We start from the raw sequence: 14,686 nt of genomic DNA on the forward strand, positions 1-14,686 counted from the left end.
TTTTGCAACATTGAGTTGATCCATTTCTCAGCAGCATCTCTGGAGTATTAGCAACAATTGTATCAAGTCTAACAGCTGCCTGTAATGAAACCCAGAGATTCTGCTCAGCAGGGACAAAGATAAGAAATGTATCAACTAAATGTATCCATTTAGAACAGTTTACAGGATCGGCGACCCCCCCTCCCAGAGCTGCTTCAGATGGTGAAAAGTTACACTTCAATATTAGAAAAACACAAATAGAAAGTAGTAAGAAAAAGTTGTTATTTCTGGTGATCTATCTGAAAACAACTAGTTGTTTGTAGATGAACAACCCCTTTAATTTAGTAAACATGATACAGGTATTGGATCTGTGATCCGGAAACGCGTTATCCAGAGAGCTCAGAGTTATGGAAAGGCCATCTCCCATAGACTCCATTTTATCCAAATAATTCAGATTTTTAAAAATTATTTCCTTTTTCTTTGGCTCAAGTACAAGCTACTGTTTTATTATTACAAACTAAGATATAATTAATTCTTATTGGAAGCAAAACCAGCCTATTGGGTTTATTTCATGTATTTCATTTTCTAGTAGACTTAAGATATGAAGATCCAAATTATGGAAAGATCTGTTTTCTGGAAAATCCCAGGTCCCGAGCATTCTGGATAACAGGTCCCATACCTGTACAGACATATGCATGTTTTATACATGAACTGAATCTGAAATAACAGACACCCCACGCAACATTTATCAACACTGGGAAATTTGCCCATGGGCAGTTACCCATAGCAACCAATCAGTGATTAGCTTTTTAAAGCCAGCTGAAAGTAGAACAATGAATACAACAATCTGATTGGTTGCCATAAAATATTGTCCATGGGTAAATTTGCCCAGTGTTGATAAATGTTCATTGTGTAGCCACTGAATATTCCCTTGTGACACATTTCTACACAAATCTCCCATTTGTCTTTCTCCGACTGTGTGGTCCAATGATTATATTTACATTTGTTTTCTTCGCTTTATATGTTTTACGTTTAGTCACTAGAAACCCATAAAACAATTCACAATGTTATGGGCAGAATAGTAAGATGTCGGATTTCTGTTTTTCCCTTTTATAGATATTGAAACTGCTCCTGCTTATAGTCTGCGCCACAATGAGACGGTAAGGAATTTGCTGGAGATATATATATATATATAGATATATAGATATATAGATATATAGATATAGATATATAGATATAGATATAGATATATATAGATATATAGATATAGAACTTACTGGTACTTTTATTACCAGCCTTTCTAATTCATCCAATGGTAAGAATATTAACATGAATATTCTGGGATGAGCATCAAACAGAAATATGAGCAGCTATGACTGAAGTAGCAACGGGTAGAGGTTTGGAAGGCAGAATGGAAGATCAATAGAGACTATCTCTATAGAAGGATAAAGAATCACAGGGCACCTACAATGTCATTCTCTCTGTGTCTTTTGATGTATGGATTTTTATTTGACTTTCTGTTGTAGTTGCTTTATGTTTTGTTTTCTTACAGTTTAGGGATCCTGCTCACGACCTCATGAAAACCTCCCTTTTGGAATCTGAGAGTGCCTTTATAGGTAAGAGCATCACTGTTTAGTCTGTTAGGTACCACTCCATGTTATAAAGATAATGAAGTTCTACAATGAGTCAAAGCCCATTTGATTGATCCCACAAGACCACTTAGTTGGCTAAACAAAACCATAGTGAGTGCTAATATCCTTATGATGAGCATTCCCATGAATTTTCTCATCAAATATATAATCACTATATAGTTAACCATGATTTCCAGACTTGTAATATTTAGTGTTGTGTATATGTCAGCTGTACAACTGTAAGTGCGGCTTTGATCTAATGAATTATCCAGTATATCTTATAGGGGGGGCTCCCTTTCCTAGCAGATGTATTAGAGCTCACTCAAATAACTGATTCCAGTACAAACATAATCTAACAAAATAACTGCCTTTTGCACAAATTCTGCATGTAGAGAGACATGAACTCTGGTGATTTTAATAGAGTGAGCTCTAATACATCTTCTAGACAAAAGGAACACCCTCTAAGTTATATTTATTCATTCATCTGCCACCCAACTCCTGAATGAAGAGAAACAGATGCTGAGAGAGGAATAGTGAAGGTAGAAGTATTAAATTATTTCAGAAACAGTACAGAATTTTTAATTGATTGTATTTAGAAAGTTTCTTATTTCAGTATGCTGAAGCTAATATTATCTTATTATCTTGTGTTAGAGAGCTGCTATCTGATTACCTTCCCATTGTTCTTTTGTTTGGCTGCTGGGGGGGGGGAAAGGGAGGGGGTGATATCACTCCAACTTGCAGTACAGCAGTAAAGAGTGATTGAAGTTTATCAGAGCACAAGTCACATGACTTGAGGCAGCTCGGAAATTGACAATATGTCTAGCCCCATGTCAGATTTCAAAATTGAATATAAAAAAAAAAAACCTGTTTTTTGAGAAATGGATTTCAGTGCAGAATTCTGCTGGAGCAGCACTATTAACTGATTCATTTTGACAGTATCCCTTTAAGCTTCTGCAAGTCTGTCTGGCCTGTACCTGAAAAGAACAGCAGGGGCGCAGTTTTACATTAAGCTGTGCAAAGGGTATATGTCCACTTTAAATAATGGTGGTTTATTTTCTAGATCCTTTTCTTGAGATACTTTTGTTTCACATATATGGATGCTTCTAGTTTTCCCAGATTGTATGCACTAATGGCACCTTCATCCCGGTCCCATAGATCAAGTGATGGGAATAAGTCCCCTTCCTTTTTCACAAGGGGTTAAACTACCAGGAAGTTTAGTAAAACTACAGCTTTACACCCAAACCCAAGGTATAAAGAGAGGGCTGGTTCTGGGTTGACTCTATGTACGTTGTTCTCTTCTAGGAGAATATGGAGAACCCTTTGCTTTTTTTATGGATCCGTCTGCAGATTCCCGGCAAGTCCCATCAGCAAGAGAAAGGAGGAGGCATAAGAACAAACCACTGGATTTAGAAGTAGGAGTCCTGCTCTTTTCCTTGTATATGTCACCTATATATGTTTTGTCCCCTAACAGATAGTGGTATAGAACTGGGATCCCCAACCTTTTTTTTTACCCATGAGCCACTTTTAAATAAAACAGAAAAGTTGGGGAGCAACACAAGCATGATTAAAGTTCCTGGAGGTACCCAATAAGGGCTGTAATTGGTTATTTTGTAGCCCCTGTGTGGACTGGTAGCCAACAGGTGGGTCTGTTTGCCAGTTCATATGATCTTTATGCCTCCAAGTCAGAAATTAAAAAAATAACCTGCTTTGAGGTTCCTGGGAGCAACATCCAAGGGCTTGGAGAGCAACTAGGCATTTGGCAAAACCCCCGAATCCTTTGTGAAAGATTCAGCCGAATACCGAACAGAATCCTAATTTGCATATGTTTTGTTGTTCTAGTTTCCTATAAGTGAGTGCTCCTCACTGAGTCTGCAGACCCCCACACTCAATTATGTGTTTTTCAATGGTCAAATTTCAAATTTATGCAAGTTTTTTAAATTCAAAATTTGACTAGTTGAAATTTAGTAAAATCTAAATTTTCCAACTCGGACGAATTTACACAACCAGAAAACTCAAATCAAATTCAGTCAAACTCGATTCCAGTTTTTTCTCTGAAAAAAATTTGAACGTTAGGAATGCTGCAAACATCTCCAAATTGATCCCAGGACGTCTCCCATTGACTTAAACAGCAATTCGGCAGGTTTTATTTGGCGAATAGTCAATTTCTAATTATTAAATCGCCAGAGTATGATCAATTTTGAAATTCAAATTTAATTTTTTTTTTTAAAAAACTCGAATCGAGTTTGGATAACTCACAAGTTTAAATTTTTGTTTATACTTATTCTAACAACGTGTTAGAATAATACATATCCCTGATTTTATATTTCCTGTATTTTTCACAATTTTTTTCTGGTCCCCTGGAAAATGTAAAGTGGGATTCTACTGTAGTTATTGATTTGATTACATTTTGTTCCGTACTCTAACTGACCAATGCTTGTTCATTCCCAGAATGATGTTCCTGTGGTTCCCCCCATTCCTTTGCATCAGCCAGATCGACTCTCCCTGCACTCAGGCTCCAGTGTAAATGTGGATGAGCTGAGGGCCCGGAATGAGGAGCGACTGAGAAAACTGAGTAACCTCCGGAATAACTCACTGAGTAGAGGTAATAACTGAGCTTTCTGCCAACAGAGATAAACTAACTGCCGCCTGGTATTATACCTGTGTTTGGGCATGAAATCTGCTTTATTATAAATACTTGCATGGCACCTCTGGTAAAATGAGAACAATCTACTTGGTAAGGAGAGAACATTATTTGTGATGTGATGACTTAGTAGGGTAAACTAATTGTACTCTGCTCATTATTGCTATATAACTCTGCTAACTGGAGCTGTACATCACTGTAACATAGTATTGCTAATCATAGGCATAGGAACATATGTGCTTAGGAAATAAGTGCTCCTGTACCCCCTCCCTCCCCCACCCCTATAACCTAAGGGTCAGGACACGCTTAGATTCGGGGAGATTAGTCACTCGGCGAGGAAACTTCGGGCGACCTCAGAAAACGAAGCAATCTGAGTGCCATCCCACAGGCGATTTACATTCTAGCAGGCGGGAGGCAGTTCGGGGAGATTAGTCGCCCGAAGAAGAGGAGATTTGTCGTCGGGCGACTTATCTCCCCAAATCTGAGCGTGTGCCCTGACCCTAAGTATTACTGAATATGAAATTGCTCTAATGACCACTCTTGCAGTTTACAAACATTTTAAGGTTTCATATTAGGAGTTCTTACACTACTAATATGAAGTATAATGTTTGTACTCCCTGCTGTTAGACCTGGGCAAGAGCCAGACAGAAATGCAAAAGCTCAATCCCCCAAAGCAAGAAGCATCTCTTGATGCCTGTCTGATCAGTTCCATTGCTCACTAACAGGATCTATAGAAGTAATTGGATACGGTGCAAGACAGCGGTTCCTGCTTCAAGCAAATAAGTTTTGCATTTGTGCCAGGACCTCGCAGCAGTGGGTGCTCTATGTCATGATATTAGCATTAGAGTAGAAATAAAGAAACTTCCAGCGCTCAAGTTAAGCCCGTGTAATACATTATATAAAAAATGAGACGTAGTACAGGTATGGGATCCATTATCCTGAAACCTGATATCCAGAATGCTCCGAATTACAGAAAGGCCGTCATCCGTAGATTCCATTGTATCCAAATAATCCAAATTTTTAAAAATGATTTCCTTTTTCTCTGTAATAATAAAACAGTAGCTTGTACTTGATCACAACTAAGATATAATTAATCCTCATTGGAAGCAAAACCAGCCTATTGGGTTTATTTAATGTTTACATGATTCTCTAGTAGACTTAAGGTATGTAGATCCAAATTACAGAAAGATCCCTTATCCAGAAAATCCCAGGTCCCAAGCATGCTGGATAAATGGTCCAATATCTGTACCAAATTTTTGTCAAAATATATAAACTCTCGTGTCACCTCAAGGCGCCTCATTTAAAGTGAATCCTACGTGTACTAAATATGAAGTCACATTTAAAAACTGTAAAACCCATTAAACCCTTAGCAACAATGTGCATTAAGTGTGCCCAAGTGCTAGAACTGAGTTCACTTCCCCTTTGCCTATTCTGCTGCCATTTAAATTCAGTGGCAAATCAATGAAATGTTGCTCTGAATCTGGGGGTGGAGCTTCTAAATCTGCTCTTTCCTCTCTTTCAGACAATGAACCCGACGCCTTAGGAGAAGACGAGGACATTCTGAGATTTTTCTCTGCAAAGTCAAGTAACAGACCCCATTCTGTGGACACAGTGGCCACCGACCCCTGGCTGCGCCCCGGAACATCAGAGACACTGAAAAGGTTTATGGCCGGCCAGGACAAAGCTTTACACGACAGCGCCTTTAACTTGCAGGGTCTCTCCACCGCTCACGGGTAACCGGCAGCACAGACAATGTCGGCCACTGACGCACTTTCCGCGCTTCCCTGATTCAAGAGCGTTTATAATAGAAAGAAGAGAGTATTTTCCCTGCACAGAGATGTATTTTTTGAAAGTTTTTCGTAGAAAAATAAATTATAAACTACTGAATGGAGCTTGTTTTGGTTTTACAGAGATCTATGTATTGTGCTAAGCCATATGTATTGATTATTGATGTACTATTGATGTAATGTATCACAGCTGTACGAGGCTCCTCCTCTCTCCGCTTTGCCATATACAATACACTCCAGGGGCAGAGCATTATGGGAAATCCATGTCAAGTCCATAGTGTTGCCCAAAGACAACATTAGCGCAGGGACACACAAAGCTACTGGGGGGAGATTAGTCGCTCAGCCACAAATTGCTTCTTCGGGGCGACTAATCTCCCCAAACTGCCCTCCGACAACTAGAATATTAATCACTGTCGGGATGCCACTCGGAGCGCTTCATTTTCCGATGTCATCTGAAGTTTCCTTTTGAGACAAATTCGGGAAACAAAGCACTCCGAGTGCCATCCCACCAGCGATTTATTTACATTCTAGCTGTCAGGAAGGCAGTTTGGGGAGATAAGTCGCCTGAAGAAGAAGCGATTTGTTGCCAGGCAACTAAATCTCCCCGAATCTTAGCGTGTGCCTTGACCGTTAATGAGGAAATGTTCCTATACAGCAATGCCTTATTGTGTTCCTAATAAGCAAACAACGGGTTTTTTATCATTTGGATTTATATTCCCGAAAATGTATTGATCTTTATAATGAGGACGTAACTCCTGTTCTACATCCTCAGATCTGGTTTTGGACAATAGGGCTAATGTATCAACGCTGGGCAAATTTGCCCTATGGCAGTAACCCATCGCAAGTCATCAGTGCTTTGCTTTTTACAGGCAGCTGCAGGTAGAGCAGTGAATGCAACAATTTGATTGGTTGCCACAGGTAACTGACCACAGGTAAATTTGCCCAGTGTTGATTAATGACCCCAAATGTTCCTGAACAAAGTCACATGAAATTTAACTCAGTTTCCCTAGTTGTACTTACACCTCCCTTACACCTTACACCATACATCACATCCCTACTCAAAAGCAGGCAAGTTGCTCAGGCAATTTTTTTTCATTATTTTATGCTGGGCCCACACTGACCACTCTAAACTCAAAACCTTATTGGTTGATGACTCCTGTGGAGGAATTGGCCTGTGTGTGACTTTTATTCCAGGGTCTTCTAGTATGGAACCCAATCACCAATGTCTGAAATCTTATAAAGAGTGGGAATGTGTGGGGTTCCATAGAAGCCTGACTCCTCCTAGTGGTGCAGCCCCTGTCACTAGCGAAATGGTCTGACCGTTTTTTTTTTTATTTGTGTGTTTTACTGTGTTTGTTTAATTTTGTTGTGTTAATTTTATTTAAAAAAATGACATTATTTAATAGCAAATATTCCCTGAGCTTAATAAAATGTATATTTTGTACCATGAAGTGTGTGAATGGAGCCTTATGTTGACTGTCTAACTCCGTGACCCCCAACCAGTAGCTTGTGAGTAACATGTTGCCCCCAACCCCTTGGATGTTGCTCTCAGTGGCCTCAAACCTGGTGATTATTTTTGAATTCCAGGCTTGGAGGTAATTTTTAGCTGCATAAAAACCAGGTGTACTGAAAATAGTCTCCTGTAACTGCCTGACCATATAGCGGCTACAAATAGCCAATCACAGCACTTATTTGGGACTTTTTCATCCTTGTTGCTCCCCAAATCTTTTTACATTTGAAGTGTTTCCCAGGTATAAAAGGTTGGGGACTCCTGGTCTAAAGCAATCATGTCAGTGTGTCTGTGTGTGTTTTGTTTCATCACAACCCACATTTTGCTCAGATGATGGCTACCTACCACCCATCTCTTTCAGCTGATTTGAACTTGGAAGCTAAAAGATTTTGCTCCACACAAGCAGTTATTGGCCAGACATGATTCAAGTTGTGGACTGGTTTTTAATCAAAATGAGCAGGGATTCTGAAACTTTGGCACAGCAACCAAACATGAGTCTCCAAGATCCCTTTCTTCCTAGAAAACATTCTGCATTTATGGTTCTAACCATTTTTTGGTCCCTAAAATGATTTATAAACTTTTTTTTGCTAGCCCCAGTGCTTTTCTGTAGAAATGAGAATTCATCCATAAATAAACATGTTCATAAAATCAAGTGCTAGTGGGTGAATTTACCTGCAGGACAAAACACAGCCTAGTCTTTCTTATGGGCCTGTACTAACAAAGGTGCATCCAAGCCCCAAATACAAGTGGAACGCAATACAATGCATCCACTTTATATTGGCAGTCTTTCCATCAAGTATTGGGTATATTTTTATACATATGCTCCTTGTTCTCTAAGGAGGGAAATAGTGTTCAATACCACAGTGAAATAAGGCCCAGATTTGTGGCGAGGTTACAAAGGCTCGGGCCTAGGGCGGTAAATATTTCAGGGGCGGCATACCATCCAGCCGCATTCTGAGGAGCTCCAGTGACCCACCACATGTGCGCACGCCTGCGTGGTGGTGGGGTATCGGGTGCACGTAAAAGAGGGCAGGCGCTACGACCTGGCAGCCTAGGAGCGCCGAAAAAGGAAATCTGGGCCTGAGTGAAATACCACCTTGAAGATACTGATAAAAGACACTTTTAGGAAGATGCATCTGCTGTTGAAGATCACAGAAGGACTGTAGTACCCCCTTTATACAGACATTGAAATGGCACATGTCTATAAGAACCCCAACGAAAAAGCGTTAAATGCAAATTTAATCGCTCAAACTTTGAAACGGGTCACAGGAGATTTAACGGGGTACTACAGGAGCTTTTAGTTGCTATGCTATCAATACATGGGATGCTATAGGTGGGACATGGTTTACATTCACATGCTTAAATGGGTGCTAGAGATCCCATTATTTGGGGGATTGTCACAGGATAGCGATAACCTTGTTCAATTTATACCCAACATTTACCTATATCAAGTGTGTAACAAGTTTTAACTTGTTCCAAAGCAGCGGCAGTGTAATAGTTAATTATGATTGGGAAGTTTATTCCCCTTAAAGGGGTTGTTCACCTTCAAACAACTAGTTGGTTTCAGATAGATCACCAGAAATAACGACTTTTTCCAATGACTTTCTATTTTCTATGTGTGACGGTTTTTCTAATATTGAAGTGTAAATTGTCATTTCTCTCCTTCTGAAGCAGCTCTGGGAGGAGGGGTCGCCGATCCTGTAAACTGTTCTAAATGGATACATTTAGTTGATACATTTCTTATCTTTGTCCCTGCTGAGCAGAATCTATGGGTTTCATTACAGGCAGCTGTTAGACTTGATACAATTGTTGCTAATACTCCAGAGATGCTGCTGAGAAATGGATCAACTCAATGTTGTAAAATTGTAACAGTTCAGAGTCTGCACCTGAATTACTGAGCTGCCAGACTCAAACACCACAGACACAAACATTCAACTTTACACTTAGATTTTGGAAAAAACTTAAAAAATAAATAATGGAAAGTATTTGAAAAAAGTCTTTGTTTCTGGGGAACAATCTAAAAACAACTGAATTGAAAAAAGTGTTTGGAAGGTGAACAACCCCTTTAATATGTCTAAATAACATAAGTACCTAAATGTTCTATGAGTGCTGCTTTACCATATTTTAAATCCTTCTGGATTCCTAGTTCAATCTCTAGTAAATCTGTCTGATAATAAAGGGCACATTCCCATTAATGATGTATTATACATACAGTAATGTCATTCCCTGTACTGATACCCATAATAATGAATGAATCCCCTCTGATGATATAGTATAGAGCACATACAGTAATGGTGCAGTTATCATTATTGATATATTTCAAATACTGTACAAATATCTGGGCCATTCTCTATACCTGTGTGCTACTTATGTATTATACCTCCATACTTTATATCAATATATTATACATTCATATATTTACACTGCCTACATAAAAATAAAAGGGTCAAAAAATAAGCAAACAGCATTTTAACCATAATCTCTTTGAAATAATTGTAGAACTATGTGCAGTTTTTATGCTCATTTTGTATCCTCTGATCAGCAGCTAGTCATGTGACATATCATTGTGATGTCATAATGGACATTATCACAGCTGTTCATAACCAGCCCAGACTGTCTCATTCTTGATCAGGAGACTGAGGTGAGTGGAGCTCATGACACGCTGGGGAAAATTTTAAAATAACAATATTAATATAAATATAAAGGTAGCTGCTGGATAGGCCTTATTAGTGTCTGCTAGAGGGGTAAATGCAGGGGGGGTTTCTTGGCCCAACAAACAACAATGGTGGCATTGCCTGTACTAATAGCCTATATATAATATTAGCACATTCCTTATTTTCATTTAACATACAAATAGCAATGCAATAGAGTTATAATATCATAGTGCAGCCAACAAAAGAAATATTCCATTTTTAAACACAATCTCAATACATTCTTTCTATTTGCATTAATTTCTAACTGTCCTTAAAAGAGCAGATTATCTGCTAAATCTGAATTTCCTGATCATAGTTTGCAGGTGTGATGTCATAATGTGACACATAATACATTGTGATGTCACAGTGCACACAGAGTTAATGTTTGAAAACAAGCTCTAACTGCCTCATTCTGTATCAGGCAACTGAGGTGAGTGGAGCTCATGACACGCTGGGGAAATTTTTAAAATAACAATATTAATATAAATATAAAGGTAGCTGCTGGATAGGCCTTATTAGTGTCTGCTAGTGGGGTAAATGCAGGGGGGGTTGCTTGGCCCAACAAACAACAATGGTGGCATTGCCTGTACTAATAGCCTATATATAATATTAGCACATACCTTATTTTCATTTACCATACAAATAGTAATGCAATAGAGTTATTATAATATCATAGCACCGCCAACAAACAACATATCTCAATACACTTTTTCTATTAATTTGTAACTGTCCTTAAAAGAGCAGATTATCTGCTAAGGCTGAATTTGCTGACCGTAGTTTGCAGGTGTGATGTCATAATGGGACACATAATACATTGTGATGTCACAGTGCACACAGAGTTAATGTTTGAAAACAAGCTCTAACTGCCTCATTCTGTATCAGGTAACTGAGGTGAGTGGAGCTCATCATCATACACTGGGGAAAATGTTAGAAAAATTAATATTCATATTCATATAGCTGCTGAGTAGGGCTTAGTAGCTGTTAGTGGGGTAATTGCAAACCATTTGAGTTTGAAGGGGATGAAGTGCTTGGCCCTACAGACAATAATGGTCGCATTCCCTTTACTAATGGTATACATATGTACATATATTATACATTCCCTATTTTCATCTACATATAGCAATATAGCTGCATATAGTCGTTGTGTAGGCCTAAGTATCTGAAAAGATATTAGTGTGCTTCAAACTGCTGATAGTTTTTTCTAGTCATTAATTGTCACTCTAATGTTACTTTAATGTTACTGGCCATTCATTTTCAGTTACCTGTTAAAAAATTAATCAACCTTATTTATAACCAATTCATAGGATTATTACATAGTGTGTAACCAATGATTTTTCTCTCTCCACAGAAAGAATATTCTATTTACAAATCACCAAAAAGAATTTTTAACAAACAAATCAACAGAAAGAATTTTTGACATACAAATCGACAGAAAGAATTTTTGAAATACAAATCAACAGAAAGAGTATTTGACAAACAAATCAACAGAAAGACTTATCGACATACAAAAACCATCATGTTTCGACGCATATGCAGTATTTTCAAATGTTTTAAGAAAGTAAGGTTTTTTTATACTCATATCCTAGATTTTTAGTTTGTATGGAAAAACTGTGTAAACTGTTAATGACAAACTAAAATGCATGTGATGAAAATTAAAATTTCATCAAATATACCTTTGAAAACTAAAGTGCTATAAATGTTATTTTCCTGTTAACTCGGGGGTCCCCAACCGCGGGGCCAGTCCTGAACTGGCCCGCTGAACAATTAACCCACGCCCAAATTGGATGCCGGTGCGCTGAATAGGACACTGACACACCCAAATTGGACGCCGACCCCTCACAACCCCTCTGACCACTCCCTGACCCCTCCATACTTGGAAAAAAATTGGCTCTTTTTTAGTCCCCGGGCCAAAAAAGGTTGGGGACCCCTGTGTTAACGGATTTAAATTTGAGTTCACTGGCATAACTATAGAGGAAGCAGACCCCGCAGTCTTGGCCCAAGGAACAGGGGGGCCCGGACATGGGGTCCTCTTTCTCTATAGCTGTTTAAGGCCGAAGAAATCCCCCAGCCGCTCTCCTAGTTCCAACCAGGGAGCAGGGGAAGCAGATGGATGGGGGACATCAGTGGTGGCAGGAAATGTCAGCCAGGGGTGGTGAGTGGGTGGGCGGGTATTTCTGGGTAGGTATAGCTCTGCGCTGGTCCCTCCAAAGATTTATTTGCAGGGGGGCCCGGAGCCAGAAAGTTACGTCATTCTTTGATTGATTTAATGAATTTGTTTCCCCATGTTGAAGCTATAACAGCTCCATGGTGGGATGTAGCTTTACTTTATGATAATTTTGCATATCTAATAGAAAAATAATATTACAAATAGGGATGCACTGAATCCAGGATTTGGTTGGGGATTTGGACAGGATTCGGCCTTTTTCAGCAGGATTCAGATTCAGAAGAGTCTTTCTGCCTGGCCAAATCGAATCCAAATTTGCATATACAAATTAGGGGCGCGGAAGGATAATGCATTTTTTTCAACTTCCAACCCCTAATTATATATAGATGCAAGTGCAAATTAGGATTCGGATTCGGACCGGTATTTGGCCAAATCTTTCACAAAGGATTCGGGGATTCGGCCGAATCCAAAATAGTGGATTTGGTGCATCTCTAATTACAAATTTCATATATCGTTGGTTTTGGCTAGATCTAAACCAAATCCTTTCATTACTCACTGTAAGAAACAGCTTATAATAGCCTTATATTTTGTACACTTTCTGCATATCTAATATTAAATCATACCTTGTTTTCTGTATTGTTTTATAAGGAAAATGGTCTTAGAGGTTGGGAACTGCTATGTTTCCTAATTCTAACTTCTAATGGACCTATTCATTTAGTTACACCTTGATCATTGCCTCTAATATTCAAACCTATTTTCTTTTGCCAGGTTAAAAAAGTTAAAGAAGAGAAAAATGAAGTCATTTTGGTAAGTAGAGAAACTTGTCATAAATAAACGTTTTGTTAAAGATGGAGGATAATGTAACAATGTCGTAAAATATAATAAAACTTAAAACACTCCAAACCTTCTAGCAGATATAACTCTTCTTGAACTATGATGCATAGCCTAGCATATGTTACTCCCAAGGGGCCACATTTGTTCAGTTTGTAAATTAGATTTTGTTAAATTACAAGTCGGACTTATCTGTGGATCAGTAGCCTTAGACACCAACTCTACACAAATGTATCTAACATTTCAGTTGATTTACAGATTGGCCATTGCCACTTACATACCAACATTGACCTGATTGCTAAGAACCCATTTCATTGCTAATGTCTAATTATCCTTTTCTTTTCCAGCAAGGGGCAGTCCAGTAACCCCTTGCATTTTTATGAGAAAATAGATGCCAACCCTGCATTCATTTATACTCAAAACTATATCTCATAGTATAATGTGTCTTTTATTTATCTTGATCAATAATCTCTTACCCTCCTTTTTTTATTTAAAAAACAGGAACTACCGAAGATGTACACAGAAATGCCCTGTTTGGTAAGCAAATAATAGTTTATTAGTTATATTTAAATAATATTAAATTAAATAAAGCAACATTACATATCTAATCTGCCAGGTAAATATTTTAAAGAGGCTAACACAATTAAAACAAAACAAACCCATAATATCATGGGAAGTATATTTTCGCATTTTCCAACAAATAATTGATTTCATTTTTTTTTTCTTTCAACTAGGAACCAGTAGAAACCAATGTTAATAATATCATTGAGGTAAGTAGGAAAACATAAAACTTTGAAAATACTTTGTCACATTGCCATATGCAATACTTATTAGTATAGCAACAAATGGATTAATTGTATGTTTTTATTCTTAAACAGAAACAACCTGAGGAAACCATTGCCCATGACATTTGCCAGGAGACAAATATTGGCCATAACAGCTGCCAAGAAGAACCTGATGAAAACAATGGTCATGAAATCTGCCAGGAAGAACCTGAAGACAATATTAGCCATCACAGCTATCAGGTAAGTAGTTTTAAATGAATTTTAAAAAAAACACAAAACATGCCTCTTCCCCAACAATACATGGCTTTTTGCTTAATATATTTTAAAGCCTTCTTTAGAAAGCCTTCATTCTTTGTAGAGCTCAATTAATTATCTTACATTTGCTTAACAGAATCAATCATGTGATCCATGTGATCAATAAACTTCTATCTCTTTTCCAGGAGCAACCTGAGGAGCCTGGCACAGAGATCAGCCAGGGTAATGCCTCAGAGGAGGCAGAAAATCTAGAAGAAGAAAGTCTAGAAGAAGAAAGTCTAGAAGAAGAAAGTCTAGAAGAAGAAAGTCTGGAAGAACAAAATTTAGAAGAGGAAGAAGAAAGCAGTAATGATAATCTGTTTCCATTTCTTGAGGTATGGCTTTTTGCTAAATATATTTTAAAGCCTTCT

At 38.2% G+C, this 14,686-nt stretch overlaps 1 protein-coding gene across 16 annotated transcripts in view; it reads left to right on the forward strand.

Moving 5' to 3' along the window:
* The window catches only part of cspp1.L (centrosome and spindle pole associated protein 1 L homeolog), a 45,819-nt gene extending 38,330 nt beyond the window's left edge, over positions 1 to 7,489 (forward strand). For all 16 annotated transcript variants that reach the window (XM_041566454.1, XM_041566464.1, XM_041566465.1 and 13 more), the window contains 5 exons: positions 1,096 to 1,139; positions 1,532 to 1,595; positions 2,913 to 3,022; positions 4,059 to 4,212; positions 5,774 to 7,489. In XM_041566454.1, coding sequence (XP_041422388.1) covers positions 1,096 to 1,139; positions 1,532 to 1,595; positions 2,913 to 3,022; positions 4,059 to 4,212; positions 5,774 to 5,988 — 587 coding nt within the window. In that variant the 3' untranslated portion in view covers positions 5,989 to 7,489. The remainder of the gene's footprint in view (positions 1 to 1,095; positions 1,140 to 1,531; positions 1,596 to 2,912; positions 3,023 to 4,058; positions 4,213 to 5,773) is intronic.
* Positions 7,490 to 14,686: the final 7,197 nt, after the last annotated feature.

This window comes from Xenopus laevis, chromosome 6L, assembly GCF_017654675.1.
Source record: "Xenopus laevis strain J_2021 chromosome 6L, Xenopus_laevis_v10.1, whole genome shotgun sequence".
Taxonomy (NCBI): domain Eukaryota; kingdom Metazoa; phylum Chordata; class Amphibia; order Anura; family Pipidae; genus Xenopus; species Xenopus laevis.